We start from the raw sequence: 22,386 nt of genomic DNA on the forward strand, positions 1-22,386 counted from the left end.
GCATCAAAACGTTCCGCATGTTGAGGAGAAGGTGCTATTACTTTTGGGATTTCTGCAACTTACGTTTTTTCCGCAATCGGCCAAAATGTTGGAGATTTTTCCCATTGACTTATAATGGGGCTGCCTCAAATCCATGCTTTTCTGCACTTTTTTCTGCATTTTATGCAATTTCTGCACTTTGTGCATGTTCAGCTTCTGCAACTTGTGGGTTTTGAGAAAAAATGGTCCTTCTGCAGATTTCCAGTTTTTTTATACGAGAGTTTGAAATGTTTGCATTAGTGTGTATGGGGGAATCCAGCCAATGGGGAGACTCTAGGTCTTTCAGCCATTTGTGCTTCTGCCAATCAAGCACTTTCAACAGTTTGACCAGTTTATGGAATATAAAAGTTTATGCAACATTAATAATTTATGCAAAGTAACCACTTTATGGAATATAACCAGTTTATGCAACTTAAGAGTTTATGCCATTTAGGATTTATGCATTTTAAAGAGTTTATGCAATGTACATAATTTATGCAAATTAACCCATTCATGCATTTTACCAAATTTGATTATGCAATTTGAAGAGTTTATGCAATTTCTGCATTCGCTTCCCGCATTTCCGCAGCCATTGCGATTGAACTGCGAATGAACTGCTTTGACGAGTTCATTCGTACCTGTCACTGTTCACCCGTGCCTTCAGTCACGTAAACAAAGCGCAGACGGCGTTAGCATTTAGCCTCTCCCTCTCTCCTCTATAGCTCCAAATGAGGTGAAGATAGAAGCTACCAAGCTCTTCCACGTTTCCCTATTTAAATATGGTTACGTGAAGTGTTCCACTACAAAGTATAATTACACAAAATTAAACAATGTGGATTTTCTAAGTGCATAAAAAGGAGGAACTATATTGTAAGGCATAATAATACCAGGAGTAGTTCGGCGTCCGCACAGTAAAGTGAAGATATCACTGCACGGATTTCGAACTACTCCTGGTATTCATTTGTACCAGACAGGTTCAAATTAACTTGCCTAAGCTAAGGTATGGTAAGAACATATCTCAGTATGTAAAAACGTTTTCCTGTTCCTTTAATATACAAGGTGCAGTTACGCGTATGACCTGAGGTGGCAGTAGTGAGTATAAAATGGCCAACTTGCATCTAGCCCCTTTAAAGTTTGAGAACTCCTGCTCGTGTAGACGGCCCTTCGGACCCGAATTAACACCTTTCTAACTGAGTTCCAGAGCAGGATTTTAGAGGCAGTTGTGGTGAACAGGTCTGAGCTCATTCTACACATTAGGACATTGTTGGAACATGGAGGGGGAAGAAAATTTCGTCTTTCACAAAATTAAAAAATGCTAATCGGGCTAAAACTGTAAGTTTACAGAATGTTGAAGCGTTTGAAGGAATTTAAGTCAATTCATGAAAAAAAGTACAATTACTTCAAAAAGTCACTACATGAGTAAATGTTACTGAGTACCACTACCCACCACTGATTAGGTATTACCAAGTAGTTACTTTTCAATATCAAATTCCCCTTTACAAAATCTAACTTCAAATAAAAATAATAATAATACTCAGCCTCCCCCTCATGACCAGAGCTGGGACTCAAACCTCTGACCTTCCCATCCATTATTGGACAGATGCCAGAAGAACCCAAATATTTGTCTTTGTCGGATTAACTGGAAACATACTAGGGCTGGGACAATATACTTTTGTCACGATCCGATACATATCGCAATAGTCAGGGGCCGATCCGATACGTATTATGATACAGTAAATAATTACAGTCATGTGTCCAAAGTTTATAAACCAAATTCAAATTATGAATTGAAGTGTTGAGATTGAAAAGTGCATTAACACAGAATGTAACTGTAAGGAGTGTGTGATTAAAAGAAATTCTTCCAAACACAAGTATTGAAAGTATTGAAAGCATTGCGTTACTCGATATTTAGTATTGCAGCAAAATGTATTGCAATCCGATCTGATATTTGGCCTAGCCCTAATACATATTAACTGGCTGAGAGCTCAACACAGTATAAAGTATGCACTTCAAATCGTTTTTATTCTAAACACAATCCTCAATTCTTGCTTTGACACATTTCTCCAAACCAAATCAACTCAAATGTGTACATTTTCTGTAATGTTTGTGTATCATGTGCTACTTCATGGTTTAGACGCAGATGCCACGCTGCCAACGTTTCCCTCAAACATCTGCACAGCTGTCTCTCACTCTACTACCATGATAAAAATAGAAACAGGCTTTTTGATGTCAATAACAAACACATTTATTTATCAAACACAGAACCTCAGTATAGAACCAGCAGGGTTGGGTGAGCGTCGGGACTGTTTTTTTTTTTGCAAAGGCTGAATGTTTCTTCTGAATCTGCTGCTTGGCTCCATCCCCACACGGTGAAAGGAACCCGCCCCTCACGGTCGCCTGTTCTAAAGTGGACATGCAGTCCTGCCCAAACATTTTGTTTAACATAAGGTGCATGAATGCAGAGACTGCTTTCAGTTTGGCAGCAGCATGTTCTTGATTTGCTTTGGCGTAGACTCGTCATTTAAATGTTTGGTGGTGTATCTGGAACGACAACAGAAGAGAGGCGTCAGTGTGTTTAAGGAAGGAGAGACGGATTAAAGGACCTGTATCCTGCAATAATATGTGTTGTTATGTTAAATCCTCATCAGAAACATACCTGGGTTTCTACAGGCAGCAGCAAGTCAAACTGAATGCTTTTCATGCCACAATTGCAAAACAAATCTGTGTATTTCTTAAAGGTCCTATATCATGCAAAATCGACTTTCTGAGCTTTAAACATGTTGTTTTGCTATTTCCAAATTATATATTGTTTGTTGGCTTCGTTCATGCAGTTCTGAGTGATCCTCCTGAATCCTGCTCTGAGCAGCTGCTCCGCCCTCTCCTGGAAAACCACTGAGTTGTGACACTGTGACGTTTTTTACATCATAGTGTCAAACAGGAAGAGCCAGACCTCTGTAATGTCTTACGGCCGATTTTAATTTATGAAACAGCTTTTTCATTATTTCTGTTGTAAGAAAGAAAGAAAGAGATAAAGAGCAAGAGCGAAAACAAACACACCCCCTGAGTGTCCGAACAGAAGTTCTTTTTGCCCCGAAGCTGTGCAGAAGGGACTCCTTTCTTACCTACTCTGGACACGACTTGTTCCCTTATCTTAAGATTATCAAACATTCCATCACACAGAGGAATGGAGGGGAAACTTCATTCAAAACCACATAAGACATTAAGCAACTTCTGAGCAAAAAAATGTGGACAATTTCTGCCAAAACTGCTGCTGAATGTGTTTGACCATAACTTTGGGAGTTTCAACAAACCTATGCAATTATAATAGTTGAGCAATGCCATTATTTACCCCCCAAAAAAAGATTAAATGCCAGTTTGAGTTTAATTTAATGCTTTTTAATGACTGGCAAATGGGAAATGTCTTCGTCTGTAATAAAAGCCTGCTGTATTGGTTCCCAAAAGCGCAGATATTGATGAATTCTGAACAAACCTGTCTTCTGCATTCCTATATAGCTATGGGCCTCGTTTAAACTGCCTATATCCTGGCTCCAAAGAGTTCATTTCTTTTTCTAAACATTCCTATGACCCATGTGACAACACTGGGGTAGGGTTCATGTTTTTAACCACACTGGTTTTTGTACCTCAGCAATAAGAATGTGAATCTTAAATCTCTGATGAAAAGGCTCTGGAGCTCTGTGAAGGTCCTCATGTGTGTAGTGTCAGTGCGGTCGTGATTCCGCTCATTTGTGTCACTTGGGATTCGAGCTGCAACAGCCAATCAGGAAATCAGGAAACTCACACCGCTCACTCAGGGCTGACTGCTCATTTGTACACTTTGGCTTTACATGCCTTTCCAATGACGTCACGCATAGTTAAGGTTGCCATTTTGAAGACTAAACTGTAATTATGCTGTACCATAACATGTGACAAAATCTTTCCTCAGACTGTCGTTGCTCATTCCTCCACGTTAACATGAACTACTCAAGTGGAGAGAGACTCCATGATGGCAGCTCAGCCTCCTCCCCAAAGGTGAGCAGCAACAAGCCTCCACAGTGCCCCAGGGCCTGTCAATCAAAGCCCAAAGCTAACATTTAATAGGTTAATGTAACCAAAACCAGCATGGTGAAAAATACTGTAGTCCTCTCAGAGTCGTCACAGGAGGAAACCGTATTTTTAGAAATAATAAAAGTCTTTGGAGCCATGCTTTAAAGTTGTTATGTGTAAAGATCCCATTGGTTTCCACGTTATAGAAAACCCTTTAGAATTGCCCCTATCGCAGTGATGTCAGCTGCCCCCCATGAGGACAAAGGAGAAGCTTTACTTTCATTGCTCAACTGATTGACAGTAGCATTATACAGCAGGGGTCCTAAAAACCTTTTTCTCTGGGGGCCACATTATCGTTCCTGACTGCAATCCGGGCCGGGCCGGGTTGGCTACAGCATAGAATATTATGACCCAGACCAAAATGGTGCAGACCTGATTGTGAGGTAGAGATTACTCGCCTGCACAGTCATCCCCACGACTATATCCACAAGATCAACACTTGATTCCAGGCACATATTTGTTTCGCTGTAGTGGTTTGCAAAAATAGTGATCAAGTCTTCACACTTTCTTATCATTTAAAAATAGGTATTCTATTTATTTATTTATTTACATTGTTGTGTAATGTGACCGAAGTAATAACGGCTTACACTGTTGTTTATATCCTGATCTCTTTTTATGTCAGTGCCCTCTGCTGGACACGTGTGGAACTTTGTATTTATTTAAGTTGCCCCCTAGTGGCTGGAATGAATATACTGGTTATTTAGTAAAACAAAAATCATAACTCCGCACAGGAATGGGCTAGAGACTTACTTTTTTTTGTTGACATACTCAGGTATTTGTGCTCTACAAGTCAGGGACAGGGTTAAATCATCTGGCGGATTTGGCCCGCGGGCCGTAGGTTGAGGACCCCTGATGTACAGTATGTAATCGTAATCGTTGCTCAAAGAAGGTAATTGTAAAAAGACAACAGCGCCTCAGTCAGAGTCAGTATTTACGCTGCTCAAGACGTTAGCATTCTATCTCGGAGAGCATTTAGTCTCCTCACATTAACACATGTATGAACCCTCTGAGGAAAAACCACAGACACAGCTCTGCTCGGACCTCTGTCACATGTTGTAGCTGAGTGTGATTCAGGGCTTTCTCTGGGAGACGTTTGAATGACCTGTCCACAAACGTCCTCCATGGGTTCGCTGCTTTAAAGTGCTGTCAGTAACTCTCCTGTGGTCCCAGGGGCTGGCCCGGGGCCGAGCCGGGGCCGGGCCGGGGCCGAGCCGGGGCAGTGCTGGATGGGCGCAGAGCGGTGTGGCGCGTCAGTCACAGGACCGCTCCTGCAGGGACCGAGCTCCCCCCTGGACACCATTCCCCCCTGGACACTGCTCTCACGGCGCCTTTATTTCTCTAGCTTTTATCTGTGCCGCTTTCACTGTAGTGTGGATACAACTCAGCGAGCGAGAGAATTATGCGTGTGCACTTTGTTTTAACATCACTCAAGATTTAAGAATCCTCTTGTGTGTCCCAGGCTTAAGTGCATCCAAATGTTGCTTCTTTTAGGCTACTGTTGCTTGTTTATAAGTAAGTCATTGTACAAGCGTAAAGCAAAATAGTGTTCAGGTGGGAACCAGAGGAATGTGCAGGGAAATAAGTGAGTGAGAGCTGGTTCTCTGACATGAGCAGAACATGTGTGGTGAAAGTATTCAGACACAGACAGGAGCTTCATGGCGTGGACATGCACAAAGGAAACAAAGCACGCCTCCAGGAGATATGTTTCAATGAGGACATAACATTATGGTGAAAGAAAGTTGATTTTTGCATAATATTTGCCTTGGAACATAGGACAAGAAAATCCAACCTGAGTGCATTGAGAAGGCCTTCAACACTGTTCGGAGACTGTTCCTTCAGAAGTCTGATGCAGCCTTTAATCTGAGAGGGGGAAATGAGCAAATGAGTGGTTTGGCTGGAGGTCCACATATCAGAGTAATGATCATATATCACTCTACAACAGAGGAACCAGAGGAGAAGAGCCCACAGGAACAGTGTTAAGAATCAGAGAGAGACTGACGAAGGGAGAGTGTGTGTCCAAGGTCATCAGTAAGACACCGGACAAGATGTGTGGTTTTTCACAGTGTAATGGTATAAGAAAAAGGTTTTCAAATTTTGATATTTTGAACATCTGCACCAAAAATTGAGCCAGACTCATTGCTCTAGGCCGACCTAAGAAGTTCGATACAAAGATATGTAGGTCATAAAAAATCTCCTGTACTTAAACAACATGTGTGAGAACATTAGCAGTTACAACACTATATTCAATGTGTGATGACTTAGTTCTCTTAGATTTTTATCTCCGTGTAGGCTACTTGCACAATGGCGACAACACGGAGCAAAGGTTGCTTTTGGTCTTCATTTTGTCCTGATTGTTCAGAGCATTTAAAAAGGCCAATGCCTCTCTCTCTGTCGATGATGAAACCTTCAAGGACCTTCATTCCTTGAAGGTTTCTCATCTGTGAGAACGGACCTCACATCATCAGGGTTATCCTCCTGCCGTTCATGTGTCCTTCAGTAAAACCTTCAAAGAAAGTGGATTGAGCGGCGAGTGACGTGGCGAGAGATGGTGGTAGTTCTGCTCTTGTGGAAGAAAGACTTGGCATCAGGTCATTTGACTTTCTTTTGCTGGGGCCTGGTTTCACGCACAGGGAACGACAGACTGGCTGATGGAGCTCAGCTCACTCAACGCTGTGAGAGCGTTCATTCTTTGTATTCAAAGCAGTACTAAGTAAATCACAAGCGCCACTGCAGGTGTCGTAGCAAGTTGCGATTTTTTGACTCATGAATTGTCCGTGAGAGTAAATACTGCGCTGACAGAAAAGACAAAGGGACAGAGCGATGTTTTAGTTCATCCAATTACACAATGGAGATCATTTTTTTCACTCAAACGTTGCTGTAAATACTGTTTAAGTGGCGCTAGCCCGCAGTTAGCTTTGCCCGTTAGCCTGTTAGCTTCTTCTTCGTGATACCATTAGTGTTTATTGGTGACTCCGACCCGGTGCCAGTCAAGTTGCAATTGTGGTTTTCTGGCCAGAGACCAGGGGGAGATGAAAGACCCCCCAATCATCCCATTAACGCTTGTATTACCCCCAGAGGGACTACGGAAGGATTTATTAAGGTAAACAAGTTACTTAGTACTGCTTTAAGCACACGCAGCACGTGTCGTGCATTTACCGAGTCTAAAAATTATATTGTCCTTCAGTTTACTTAAGGAGAAATAAGTGTATATAGTAATTACCAAGACAGGCCTAACATGGCCTAACAATGTCAAAATTATTAAAAAAGTGCCACCCCGAAATGTGCAGCAATTGACTCCATTTTTGGTGCACATGCTTAGAAAACCTATTGGAACAAGGCAAAAACGATCTGGCAAAATTAGGCCAATGTTAATTTTGTTTTTACCTCCGCAAATGTATTTTTGATCACTGCGCAAAATGCTGTGGCTAGCAACAGCATGCTAAAGCTAGCTGAAGCATGCTAATGCTAACGGCAACTAATCAAGGCTAGTTTAAATGAAACTGGCGTGTGACGCCAAGTGTTTGTGTTTCAGTTTATTAAATGCTGTTAAAGAATAACTCACATTGTATTTGTAATGCACAAGTTGTAATGATCAGATCATTTTATGTGAGCTGTCATATTCATTTAAAATAGCCTGTCCCAAGGATCATGTTGCAAATCCAGTGATCCTTGTTAAATGTTTTTCCATTTAGTTTATAAATAGATAGTATAATAGATCATTGATCTGTAACATCATGAAGAAAAGATAAGACTTTATTGATCTCACACTGGAGATAAGAGGACCATTCACTTTTAAGAAAGTCTCTTGGTATCGGTTGATAGATCCTCAAACCCCCAGTATGGGCATCGGAAGCAAAAAAGCTATATCCCCTGACCCCTGCTGAGCAATATCAGGAGCTGAGGCTACATGTGACAGGCCAGTGGGCGGAGACAGGTGTTCTCACATGGATGTTGGAGGTCTTGACGAAGGCTCCGTGCGGGTGGACATGGTCGTACAGGATAATCACTCCCACCATCACTCGCAGACAGAACAGCACCGTCTCCTCGGAGCTGAAGCGACTCCGATACTCTCTGTGGACCAGAACCAGAGACTACACACCGGCCACACACAATACTTGAAACAGCAATCCTAAATATAATGGCAAACGCAATCATTGTCCGATGTGAGGCTTTGAAAAATGTGCAAATGTGCTAGCAGTGAATAAGTAAAAAGGAAATTAGATATTAAACATTCCCTCAGACACTGTGGAGTCTGGAGGCGACTGTATAATATGCTGTCATTGCAGCTCGTCAGGCTCCGTTCTGTCTGCAGTCGCCTCATCTCAGTCCGCAGAAGTTTGTTTCAATCCATATTTACCGCTTTGTTTTGTTTTTATCGCATCTACGAGGCTAAATGGGGCACATGGCTCTCGTGCTCATCAGCACTTGTGAGAACCTCAATGACCGCGGCACAGCTGGGGTCAGCCTTGTTCTTTTACTCTGAAGCAGGAGAGCATAAGTGTTCATTGTATTTAAACCGAGCAGCGATGTTTGCGTTTCACACACCCTCCCCGGGATCTGCTTGTTTGTGTGGACGAGCACCACGTTAAGTTTTTTACAGAGGCTACAGCGACGCACCGCGCTTTTCACTCATACGACTCAAGGGTGTCTGGGTAATGTAGTCTCTGCTCACGGTGGGACGAAGTAGGAAGCATGAGTTGTGAAGGGCGCTCTGAAAAGCGGCGGTGCAGCCAAAGGATTAATACAGATGTGCAGATGAGCGTACCGGAACGCTAAAAGCACGTTCTCGGCGCCCGGAGAGGTGGCGGTACGCTCAAGAGCTATTTTTGGAAGTGGCGGTACTGTGTACTGGTGCGTACCGGCCCACTTAAAGCACTGGTTAAGGGAGATCGACCACTGCGTGATCAATGTTTTCACTTTCACTTAAACAGTTGCAATACCACAAGGGATTGTAAACTGTCCGTGAAATGCTCCTGAAGTCCACTAGTCTGATACTTACGGCGTCTCCAGCATGACTTTGCAGACACTGGCCATGGTGCTGAGGCAGTCTGTAGTGTTCTCCAATGGAACATCTGGGTTCTGTTCAAAGAGAAGTAACCAGAACCTGGTCAGCGTCTACAGGACCACCGCATCAACCACACGGGCAGCGGACTCACATCAGAGACGAACTTGGTGGTGGCATCGCTCAGGGTCTTCAGCATGGGCGTGGCCGACGCATAGAACAAGGACATCCGATTGGCCAGCTCGGTGTTGACCTCATTCGACGATTCCCCCTGAAGAGTTTAGACACGTTTGAAACATAGCCATCAGAATAATTACCTTTAATGTTATGCGCTGAGGCAAGATACCGCAAATTTAGAGATATCAGTTTTAAACCTCTGCTCTATATTAATCATTATTTATTTATTTTTAAATTCTGTTGTTTTATGTTTACAATTTACAACAAGGTATTTTTGTGTCCCCTCCTGGAACCACCACCTTAACGTGGTGGAGGGGTTTGAGGGGGGGCTTCGTGCCCCAGGTAGGGTCTTCCATGACAAACAGGTCCTAGTTGCTGGGTCAGACAAAGAGCGGTTCAGAAGCCCCTTATGCCCCACAGATGAGCACGCTGTACAGATCGTCATTAAAAGTCTTATAAGCCACGATGAGAACAAATGTGGACAAATGCTGCCTTCTGGTGGGAGTTATGGAATCATTCAGAGGAGCCAAGCTGTATTAAAACAAAACAGAAAAGAAACCACTAAATACAACTATGAAGGTAAGCTACATGCAACTGTTATGCTAACACCAGGCAAAATCCCCTTATAGAACAGTGGTATGATGTTTGATAATAGTGTGGACTGTCCACTCTCTCGTTGCCAAAAAGAGTCTGTTCACATCACATCAGACACGGGTCAGCGCTTTGGCCACAGCCAGAGTCAGTCCCAAAACCTATACCTGGTCAGAGCGCCCTGGCCTTTGTTATGGAAAAGCTCGACAAAGAAGATGAAAGAGCCATTCAGCTGACACACACCTGCATGTGGAAAGACGCCTAAAGTCTGAACTTCCACTGATTCACCTGCGTCCTTTGGCTCAACATAAGTTCCGAACGCTATTGACCAATGATCACTGATCACTATCTCGATTCTGCTCCACACCAGTCACAAACAGCGCTGTGGGGATGACAAGCCGCGAGTCGGGGACATGAGGAACTGACACATGTTTTCTGGAGCAGAGCACAAGATGCAGGACACTCTCTGAACAGAGAAGTCAGATGTGGAGCAGGTCCTGCAGCTGTCTCTGTCCAGGTTCATTCACACTCAGTGAACACTGATGTGGACTGCTGGGGGTCCACGGAAAAAAGGTCCATCCTTGGATGGTAGTAAGTGAAACTTTCTTTGTCCCGCAGGTGCACACTATCGTTGTGTCCCATATGAACATGTCATAAAGTGCTCATTTGCAACATCGAGCAACTGTTCAGAACAGATCGGACACTGTTATGTTTCTGCTTGGTCACGCTGATAAGTTTGTGGAGGAGGAAATATTCAAATGCCCTGAACCTAAAAGCCGCAGTGTTACAGTAACATAAAGAGGGACTGATGAAACACAGTCTGATGCAGGTCACTGTGTCATTATTTAGTAATACTTGAATTAATATCTAACATAAGCTTATTACGAAGAGTAGTTATTTCTAACTCAAAGTGCAACCAATAGTAATGTCTATTCAAAAGTAGTCCAATAGTCAAATTGCTTAGTCTCTTTAGCCCCCGACCAACACTGTTTCAATTTCTGGCCCCTGCTCCAGATGAGTTTGATGCCCCTGCTGACAAGGATCTGGTGGTAGAAGTGCCGCCACAGAAGAACTTACAGACAGTTTGTTGATCTTCATCCGGCTGATGGTCCGTCGGTAATAGCTGAAATCGTTCTGAATAGCGGGTGTGGTCATCTGCAAGTACAGCAATTAATCAGAGAACAGAACCAGACAACACTCGCACGGGTTACTCACAGCCTCCTGACTCAGGCTGCATCTAAAGAGTGTAGATAAGCAAAGGAACCTGCTTCTCCTCATCATTGATCTTGACGTGTGTCATCGTCAGCCATGAAGAGGAGCATCCAAAATTGCCAGTGCACTCAAGAGGGAGTGAGGAAAGGAACTTCAATTAAAGGTTCCTTTAATGCCTTCTTTAGCAGAGGAACCTTGGGATGTTCCTCATCAGCCCATCAGGAGAGAACAATTCCACAAGATACTGCGGTGCCTACCAAAGGTTTCCCAACTCTCCAATGTACCGAAGTATAAAATAGGTGATGACGCACTGCAAGAGGCTCTGCTTATGCAGTTCAATCATCAAACCATCAAAACCAGAACATTTTTCAGCTTTTGCCATCAGGACATCATGACAGTGTGAAAACCTGACAGAAAATGAAGACAGTTAATAGAGGTGTTGAAAAATATTGATCCGCCAATATATCGCGATATTACGTCGCTGGATTCTCGTATCGATCCAAAAAGCGCCCGTATCGATATTTAAACATCTATTTTTGGGGAACTATTCATAGCAGCGTCTCGCTTCGGTCCTGCACTTTTACACCCGCCTGCTAGATGGCAGCGCAGCCCGCTTGAGTAACACTAGAATCTAGTGAGAGTTAGAGAAACACAGAGAGTTTTATCATGGAAAAGAAAGAGCTATGAGACGCTCGGGGGCTCTTTTAAAACTCTACATTCGGCCTCACTTGGGCTTTTATAGCAAAGACAGACCTGGATTATTACGAGATCCACCAGCTTTGTGCAGATGTTGCGTTCGGAGAGGATTTAGCTTCATAGCATTTTATTACGGAATAAAACGAAGCCGAAGAAAAACTAAACACAGCAGCTCATGTTAAACTTGTGTCTCGCCACTGCACTACCACGACACAAGTTTAACATGAGCTGCTGTGTTTAGTTTCCCCTTGGCTTCGTTTGTGTAGCACTGCTAACACTAAAAGATGAGAAGAGATGAGGCTTTAGTCACGGTGATGCCCGTGTTGTCACTATGTCCCTGATCTACAAGGGGACAGGGGGGGTGTTATGCAAAATCAACTTTTTCAAGCTTTCCATCATGTTATTCTGTCACTCCCTCATTAAAACATGCCTGAAGTGTTGCCTTGGCACATTCACATATTTTTGAGTAATCTGTAAAAACTCTGATGGCGGCCATTTTAGGGATAGGTTTGCCCGAGTCCTCCTAGGAACGCCCTCACCTCCAGGAGACGCCTCCGAGCTTTCGTCACCAGCCGAGTAACCAACCACTGCTCCTCAGCAGAACCCCCTCCCCACTGATGCCACAGACAGCGTGTGGAGGGGGCGTGTCTAAAGGCTCAGAGGTTCTTAAAGAGACAGAGGCCTATTTCAAGACATTCACTACAGCCATTTTGAGAGAGACATTTTATACAAGGCAGTTATTCTAATTTACTGCATTTACAGACCGACAGAAGGTTTGCTCATCATTGTAGTGTGATATAGACTGGTGCTATGTGACTGAAAAAAGCAGAATACCTCCTCTTTAAAATACTCTGTCTGAGTAATGGATGAACTGAGTCCGTTTCACCCATAACTTTTTTTACTGATATAAGGACTAACAACTGTAGAAATACTAGAAAATGTGCATCTCCAGTTCAGTTGGTTTCATTACCAGGTTCCAAGACTCTGTTTTCCGGTCAAAGTTACATAATCACCATAAAACACCACAGTCACAAGCACATTAGTGAAAAGCATTTTAGATAGATAGATAGATAGATAGATAGATAGATAGATAGATAGATAGATAGATAGATAGATAGATAGATAGATAGATAGATAGATAGATAGATAGATAGATAGATAGATAGATAGATAGATAGATGTTTCATTACAAATCTAATGAAGGTGGACTAGTTTACTGAATAGTTATTTCCAAAGTAGTAAAAAAATAATCGCAACAATCGTCTAGTATGTCAATATCAGGATATATTGCATCGTATCGTACCTGTGTATCTGGATATGTATCGTATACATATCCCGATACACACCCCTACTTGTTAAGATCAAACCAAATAATTTTTGTCATTTTTCAAAATTTTTCTTTTGGTCAGGACTTTGAGAAGAGTAAAGATTCTGTATTAGAATATTTTTCAAGTAGAAGTTAAATGCTCTGAATGATATAACTACTCTGATAAGTACAGTTTCTTCGGAAAGTATACCAGTAAATGTAACTGAGTACTACCTGCCTTTGATCATGACTTTTATGTTTCCTCTCTGGGCCACAGCTGCGGGGTAGACAAAGCCACTGCAGCGTCTCTCTCCTCCAAAGCAGGAGCTAGCTTATATTTGCTACAGGTGAATCGTGTTAACTGAAGGTATCGCTGTAGATGAACATAAACAATGGAGAGAAAAACATGAGTACAGAAGTGCCGGAGTCACCTTGAGCTCGTCGAAGCGCAGGGTGAAGTGCAGGATGTGGGCGAACTGTTGGGCCAGCGCCTGCTTGTGCTCCAGCTGCTGAGTGGGAGGAGCCTCTGAACATGCCAACTCCTCCAACAGACAGCAGAGGCAGGACTCTGGACAGCACAGCAGAGGTCAGACAATTCGACATACAGGAAGATCGAGGGGTTTATGGACTCTTTACATTATATTATCTGTACTGCCCCCTTGTGGGAAGAGTTATTTGCGTTTTGAGTTTCTTGTATTTTGTCCATGCAGAGCTACCGTAGTTCAGTCAAGTTCCTGTACTCTGTAAGTATCCGAATGATAGTCATCTTAGCCTCCATTAGATACCAGATTTAGTCATTTTAGTATGTTTCCAATTTGTAATTTGTAAGAATATATTAAACGCTAATTCCGTTAGCATCCCTATGGCTTTTCCCATGTAAATTAGCATTGTGCTAATCGCTCGCTATGAGATCGTTTTTTGAGGTTTAAGTTATCTCTAAGCTACTTATTTTATACTTATATTGTTTGTTTGCCCTAAATAAGAGTGTAATATGCATAGCGCTCCGTATAAGACACACAGTGGCACAGGTCTAACCCCCATCATGGAGAACGTGGTAGAAACTTCTCACCGAGCTTCTGAGAGAATTCGTAGTAGGTGTGAAGCTTGGACACAATCGGCACCACAGCAGCCCAGGCCCTCTGCTGAAGCCTCTCCACGGTGGGCCTCTGTATGGCCTGCACACACACACAAACATGTCAGAGGTCAGGGGTCAGGGGTCAGGGGTGAGACTCGGGGTTGGGTCTGAGTGGAGGTCACCTGGCGGATTTCCTCTCCTGCTCCTCTGTACATCTGCAGCTCCTCCAGAACCAGCTGTCCCTCTGCCAGCACCAGCTTCACCTTCTCCCACGTGGCCCTCTCCATGTCGGACGGCTGGGCGTCTGCCACAGGGCAAAGGTCAAGGGTTGGTGAAGCGTTTATGTGATATCTGTTCAACTCTCAACGTATTTGGTAACCAAGAGTCTTGTTAAATACTTTGTCACTTATTTAGCATTTGTTAATCATTCATATGTGGCCATAGTAACACTGCGCACCGTCCCTTTGTCTGGTTACGGTTAAGGAAAAGGTTAGGGCTCGTTAATGATTAACAAAGGATTAAAGGTGCATTATGCAGCTTTTTATCTGGAAAAAGGTTGACATTAGTGTGTATATGTATGGCTGGTTAGCACAACCCGTTTATTTTCCATCATGGTGGGACGCTCCAGGGTCAATTGTTTTTTGGGGTTTCTGGTAGGTTGTCACTGCTGACGATCCTAACACATGCGGACAGTTGGCTAGACATTTAGCCTGCTCAATATATGTGTTCTATTGCCGTTAGCATTAGCCATCAAACATAGCAAATTATCAATGATATTTTCAACGGTTGTCCACATTTAGGTCCAAGTCTGGTTGGAAATCATTAATGAATGTACAAACCTTTTGAGATTTTCTAACATCTCAAATTCAGTTACGTCTATTGGCCACTAAACATTATCTTATAACATGTTAATGATAAAGAAACTACAGAATGCCATGAAAGGACAAAACATACCATGCCATGCTTTGGTATTGTGCCTGGCTTTTCCTATTGATTTGTATGGGGATAGAGCGTTCAATGTGCTATACAGTTGCTGTTGCTAACAAAATGTCCGCATTTGGAACAGGCTCAGAAAGGTAAGGAGAAACCCTACCATGAACCCTAACAAACAAGTGATCCTGGAGCGTCCTAGAGGTGATGGAAAGTAAAGGCGCTATGCTAACCACCCACACAGCCACTGGGTCACTGAAAGGTCAAATACATACTGATATTAAGTTTTGTTCCGCATAAAAAAAAAAAACAGCTTTAAATATTTGTTTTTTAATGATGACATGAGTACTTATGAATGCTTTTCGAAAGCTTTGTATGATCATTAATTGAGATTATATTTTGCACCATCTCTACAGCGTCCCCCACCCTGAGCGAGTGTCACAGTGTCTTACTCTCAAAGTCCAGGAAGAAGTTGCAGCCGCTGCTGTCCAAGTCTCGGGTCAGCACCTTGATCAGGTTCCCCATGCTGTGAAGGGAGGAGAGGGAAAAACTTCAAATAAAGCCAGCGACAATTCCTGCCAGCTCCGAGCATGACATGCTTTGTAGTGAAGGCAAACTGAATGCTGAAATGATGATAGGGACCACTGTCATGCGAGCACCACCTCATGACATCTGAGTCTTTTGAGCTCTTGAATATACAGGTTTACACAAACATTTATGGATTAGACAAGGTTCTAATAACACATACTGTGAAAGTGTCAGAGCCCTAATACTGATAATTAGGTTATTTATTTGTCAACTGTTTTAACGTGAGTTGAGATCATTGTTATGTGTAACTGAGGGCTGACGACGATCATTGTTCAAACTTACCCCCATTTGTTTTCATGACCCAAAACCCTCTAGTATTATGAGATGATCATGATTCAGTGGCACTATTGGGTCTTGCCTTTTTAAATCCTTAAAAGTGGATCTAAATGCCCCCATAAGCAGTCCAAAATACTGGCAGCGGTCATGAGGATCCGCGTGTGCAGCGTCGTGGACATGTAAGTGCCATAGCCCTCTGGCCTGGCCTCAGGTCGGGGCACGATGTTGGATTGCAACCGGAAATATCCAAATTGCAGTTCAAGATTTAGCCAAAACCAGCGTACACATGGTTGGAGATGGTATTAGGCCATATGTTTAAACTTAAAAAAAGACAATTAACTTAAAAGATTTTCCGATTTATCACCAAAATCTGTGTGTAGTGTTTCTTTTAGTCTCTAACATTCTATTGGAAAAGAACAGAAAAGACTTTACTGATCTGACGATGGAGAAACTCTTACATCAGCGCTTAAGAACATAGGAAAGGCATGAGCAATCAAACAACAAGGTAAATGTGCAAACAAGTAGATTCAGAAAACTTTATTTATCCCCAAGAGGCAATTCACTTGCAACTTCTCACCCACACATCCATCCATCTTGTAAATACAATACTATATAGTAAATTCATCATTTATTTAAAAGAGTCAAATAGAAAATCCAATATTGCCCTCATGATTGGCTTGGGTCAAATGCATCCTATTGTCACACATGACTTTCAAAAAGCCAAAACAAAGTAGGACCCAGAGGGCATCCTTGCCAAACTTAGCGGTTGTATGACAAAGTGAAGGATTCTTTTTGCAAGATCTGCACTGCTACAACGAGGCCTGTTTTAACTATACATTTAACTATAACAAACTGGATTCATGATTTAGAACAACAAATATTCAATCCATTGTTTTCATTTTCTGTGTGCTTAATAAAGTCTGAATGACTGAATACCCTACACTAGTGCTGGGCAGTTTTGACCAAAAATAATTTCTCATTGTTTTGGGGGACTTTCTCGATAACAAAGATGAAGCGATAGTTTTGAATTATGCAGAAATGTCATCTTCATTTACGTGGCTTTGTCAGTTAAAAAGATAAGAAGAACACCAAACAACAATCAAAAACCACAGACAGAACAATCCTAACCAACATTATTGCAGTGGAAGCGGGTATGAGAGCAACGAGACACATGATATTTTGGAGAATGCTATTATCATTGTTATTAAGGTGATGATAATAATATGTATAATATGTGTGCTAGTGATGTATGTGTATATGTGCATATATATGTATATCTAAAACACTATGACAAATGTAGTACTTAAATCATAATTAAATCAATAGAATGGTGACTGTTTATAGAAGAAATGATAAAAATAAGACAAAACTATAAAATAAATAATTTTCTCTCCGTTTTCCGTACTTGTAAGTTGTCGTCTAAGTCTCATCATGTAAAAGCTTAGAATGATCAGTACTGCTTATCAACAATTGTACTGTTGAAATCTGCAACAACATCACTGTAAACTCACAGAGTGGTGTGGGTTTGCCCATACATGAGAAAGAAAAAAGACACATATGAACATGTTATTTGCAAATGACTTGTATGTAAACAGGCACGCACATGCCTGGGGAGCTCAGGTATTATAATGTATGTGCAGCTGGACACATGCGCTTCAATGATGGATATACTTCACATTTCTACTATGTTTTGTACAAATAATCCTGAAACGCAAAGTATCTTGAATATGGGGCAGGCACTTATAAGCTTACTCCTTTTAGGTTATTATTTGTGGTTTCACATGACAATGTAAATATAAATAATGTCAATAATGTAAATAATTGCTCAAATAAATCAAATCAAACCAAAAAAAAAAAGAAAACACAGGGGTAGGAAAAAACACTTTCCCTATTCTTTTACAATTTATTATCCATGATTACCCATACCAATGGATAATCATTTTGCTTCCTCACACACACATTTTTTGTCCAATTTTTTTCCTTTAAAAAAATAAATAATCCCCATTATTTTCCCATTTTGAGTCATTTCCCCCCATTTAAAAAAAACAATTTTCCCCCATTTCTCTTTTTTTCCGCCATCCCTCGATTGTATTACATCTTAATATTGCACAATATCAATACTACAGAAAAGTGGTGGAACAATGGTCTGTCTCTCCTCCAAAATACAAATAAATGTTGTAAAAGTCCTTATGTTCATGTGCACATGATGTGCTTTGAGGTCCTGGTGCATTTGCAAAGCACTGTTTTACGCTACTAATATGTTCACAACAGAACATTTGTACATAAATACAATGCAAACCAACGTGAAAGTGTTGTAAGTATTCAGAATACAGTACTCTGACTGGACAAAGTAACGGAATACGTTGCAAAAGGCATTTTAAGTGGAGTATTCAGCTTTCTGTAACTAAATACAATTTGAAAGTATTCTCCCCACCCCTGCCTGCACTCGCCCCTTCATGAGATGAACTCTCCGGCTGAGCCTCGTCGCTCCGGGGCAGGTATTTTGGTGGACAGATCCAGACACGCTCTTCTACCTCACGCCGCCCGTCATTACGCCGTTCCCTGTCCTGCATCTGCGACCCTGTCTTTGAAACGGGACAAACACAAATAACCCACTCACCCGCCCAAGTGTCCGAGTCCGCGGTCGGGACGGTCCAGGTGTGCTCCAGGTGGTGTGAGGTGGGTCGAACGCGCCGCAAACGCACTGACAACCCGGAACACACGCACGGGCACAAGGGGGAGGAATCTGTCAGAGGAGTGGTGTGGTCCAGAAGGGGTGGGCAGCAGCCAATCACGGAGCAGAGATTCAAGCAGAGACAAATCCCATATGCTCATAGGCTGTAATGATGTGGATATGCTGTAACCCAAGAGCGGCGCAGAGAGGGCATCTCAAGACTTGTACGTCCAGCCCTGTGTCTTTTCCTCAATGATTCTACATTTACGTCCGAGGACATGATCTACTCACCAGCTTAAAACGAAGCATTACTTTTGTGTGTGTGTGTGTGTGTGTGTGTGTGTGTGTGTGTGTGTGTGTGTGTGTGTGTGTGTGTGTGTGTGAGCAACTTTTCATTGAGTTGTGCATCTGTAATACTTTACATATTATTTCCATAGGCTGCACAATCCTTTTTATATTTTCCCCCTCACCCATAGTGACAATGGGTCTGTTATATTTTAAGTACTACCACACAAAAGTAATAGCATAAAGCAAAGCGAGCCCGCTCACTGAAAGGAACTGGTACGAACTGCAACACCTGAAGAAAGCCCCGATGTTCTTGAAGCCCAAGTCTGGTTCATCCTTGGGTGTAATTTTAAGACAGTTGAAGGTTCAGGTTCATAGGTTCAAACAATGATGGAAATGACCCGTCATCATACAGATCAGAAAGAAGGCGGGTTCTGAGTCCCAGAGATGAACGTGCTGTGTCTGAAACGTGAAGATCAACCCAAGAACAAATGCAAAAGACCTGGAGAAGATGCTGAACCTGGTAAGAGTTTGTCATTATCCAGCTCTGACCCCAAAAGAGCAAAGTGAACCTGCTCACTGAAAGGAACCTTTCCTGGTCCTGCAACACCTGAAGAGTTGAAAGCTGTCAAAAATCTCACATGAAAGAAGAACCATATGGAAAGAGTTGCAGAAAAATAATAAAAAAGTCCACACACTGCAGTCCAGGCATGATTAAAAAAGGATTTAAAGGCAACCATAGAACACAAGTAAACAAGAACAAGACACATTTGCTGATTGCCTTCATCAATGACATCCACAGAAACAGCATGTGAAATATATAGTTATGTAAGCTTTAAACAGGGATTATATTTTATAATATCATGTAATTATGTACATTCATAACATCACAGGCAATCAGGCATTTGCACTCAGGTTTCATACAACAGTTGAATTATCCCAACATGAAATATTGGTACTTTTGGCCCTGTGGATTGGCGCTGCTGAGAGCTATGCCAGGGCGATCTCTTTAGATGAACCATTGCTCCACACTCAGGGCCAGGTCTTGTGTGACTGTAGACTAGACTATTACTCAGTCAGGTGCACTGTGGGAAAACTTCGGCTGCATACCTGGCACAGTGACAGCCATTATGTTTACATACGCTTCATTAAAAGACACATCTGCATTTTTTTCCCACTGTCAGACATGAAACCAGACTAACTTTTATTTTATGAAAAAATTGGGAGGCTGGAGTGCTACTCGGATGTAAAAAGTTGTATAAGTTTAGTCTTTTGGGTGCTCTTCAATGCAGGGATCCGTTTCAGCAAAAAATCAAACAAACTGAGGCGCTCCAAAGGTAGAAATATTAAAAAGCCTTTATTTAAACATGGCTAGATAAGGTAAAATTGCCAACGCGTTTCGGCTCTAGGCCTTCCTCAGGGCAAGCTCGAGATGGCTGCCTTGGCAGCATTGGTCACATGTCCCAAGTGGGTTGGTCAAAGGTGGTGTGTTCATAGTCACCTGGTTTGTAGGATACAAAACATTAAAATATGTACAATACACTGTTCTTTACAAAACCATAAAGAGAAATGCAAATAATTACAAAACCCATACATTTTACCAAAATACAGACAAATCTAATTCTCCATTGAGGCCAGGGTACTCCATAGCTTTGAGGGCATAGATCCAAAAGGATTCCCTTTGAAGGAGCTTTTTTAATCTGTCCCCTCCTCTGATAGTCTCTTGTATTTGTTCTAAGCCACAAATTTGAAGGCTTTTGCAATTCCCATGGTGAACATCTTTATAATGCATGGCCATAGGATACAGGGGGTTGCTAGTTCTTATTGCTTGTTTGTGTTCTGCTAGTCTGTTATTCAGTTTGCGTTTTGTTCTGCCAACATAAAATCGACCGCAGAAACATTCAAGTCTATATACAACATAGGTAGTGTTGCAGTTGATGATGCTTTTAATGTTGTAAGTCTGACCTGATGTTGCATCCTTGAAGATGTTAGTTCTTTGCATATTTTCACAAAAAGAACAGTTACCACATCTATAGCAACCAGCTTTAGTGCTGAGCCATGTCTTTTGTTTTATTGGTGAAAGATGACTGTGAACCAGTTGATGACCAAGAGTGGGGGCTTTCCTAAAACTAATGGTGGGGGTCTCTGGGAGAGCATCTCTCAGAGTTCTCTTTTTGTTTATTTTTTTGAATGAATATTCAAAAAACAAAACAAAAAGAGAACTCAAACCAAGTGTTTTTTGTGACAGAATACAGTACAGAAGCTAATAAAATTAAACAGATAATCAAACAAAACTGGAGTATTTTAAGAAGTGATAGCACACTGAGAGATGCTCTCCCAGAGACCCCCACTCTTGGTCATCAACTGGTTCACAGTCATCTTTCACCAATAAAACAAAAGACGTGGCTCAGCACTAAAGCTGGTTACTATAGATGTGGTAACTGTTCTTTTTGTGAAAATATGCAAAGAACTAACAGACTTACAACATTAAAACCATCATCAACTGCAACACTACCTATGTTGTATATAGACTTGAACGTCCCTGCGGTCGATATTATGTTGGCAGAACAAAACGCAAACTGAAAAACAGACTAGCAGAACATAAACAAGCAATAAGAACTAGCAACCCCCTGTATCCTATGGCCATGCATTATAAAGATGTTCACCATGGGAACTGCAAAAGCCTTAAAATTGGTGGCTTAGAACAAATACAAGAGACTATCAGAGGAGGGGACAGATTAAAAAAGCTCCTTCAAAGGGAATCCTTTTGGATCTATGCCCTCAAAGCTATGGAGTACCCTGGCCTCAATGGAGAATTAGATTTGTCTGTATTTTGGTAAAATGTATGGATTTTGTAATTATTTGCATTTCTCTTTATGGTTTTGTAAAGAACAGTGTATTGTACATATTTTAATGTTTTGTATCCTACAAACCAGGTGACTATGAACACACCACCTTGGACCAACCCACTTGGGACATGTGACCAATGCTGTGAGCTTATAGCTGTACAGAGGCAGCCATCTCGAGCTTGCCCTGAGGAAGGCCTAGAGCCGAAACGCGTTGGCAATTTTACCTTATCTAGCCATGTTTAAATAAAGGCTTTTTAATATTTCTACCTTTGGAGTGCCTCAGTTTGTTTGATTTTTAACTTTTATTTTATTTTTAAGTCAATGAGAATTTTTTAAAATATTTCTATTTGTCAAATGCCAGAAGAATGAGCGATGCACTTTTTTTTAATGACTTTTTACAAATCCAAAAGTTTACATACATTTCATTAATATTTGGTAGTATTGCCTTTAAACTGTATATTTTGGGTCAAACATTTTGGATTTCCTTCCACAAGTTTTTCACAATAGTTGGTTGAGTTTTGGTCCATTCGTCCAAACAAAACTGGTGTAACTGAGACACATTTGTAGCCGCCTTGTGTGCCAATGCCTTTTCAGCTCTGCTCA

General features: G+C 41.8%; 1 protein-coding gene across 1 annotated transcript; it reads right to left on the reverse strand.

Moving 5' to 3' along the window:
- Positions 1-2,461: 2,461 nt before the first annotated feature.
- Positions 2,462-18,646, reverse strand: LOC306973260 (CYFIP-related Rac1 interactor B-like). The gene is made up of 11 exons (XM_079570170.1): positions 18,596-18,646; positions 15,564-15,637; positions 14,364-14,485; positions 14,176-14,281; positions 13,538-13,674; positions 10,970-11,047; positions 9,279-9,395; positions 9,122-9,201; positions 8,067-8,193; positions 5,912-5,982; positions 2,462-2,559 (listed from the first exon to the last, which is right to left on the reverse strand). Exons 2-11 carry the CDS (start codon positions 15,634-15,636, stop codon positions 2,490-2,492), a joined length of 981 nt encoding a protein of 326 aa, XP_079426296.1. The 5' UTR covers position 15,637; positions 18,596-18,646; the 3' UTR covers positions 2,462-2,489.
- Between the last annotated feature and the right edge of the window lie 3,740 nt (positions 18,647-22,386).

The sequence above is a fragment of the Gobius niger genome, assembly GCF_951799975.1.
Source record: "Gobius niger genome assembly, chromosome: 13".
Classification (NCBI taxonomy): Eukaryota; Metazoa; Chordata; class Actinopteri; order Gobiiformes; family Gobiidae; genus Gobius; species Gobius niger.

Bases quoted from the DNA above. Each gene is read 5' to 3' on its own strand.
- LOC306973260 (XM_079570170.1), bottom strand. From the start codon at position 15,636: ATGGGGAACCTGATCAAGGTGCTGACCCGAGACTTGGACAGCAGCGGC. The intron at 13,675-14,175 runs GTGAGAAGTTTC...TGTGCTGTCCAG, and splicing joins CGAATTCTCTCAGAAGCTCG to AGTCCTGCCTCTGCTGTCTG. The intron at 11,048-13,537 runs GTGACTCCGGCA...CTGTACTTGCAG, and splicing joins TGCGCTTCGACGAGCTCAAG to ATGACCACACCCGCTATTCA.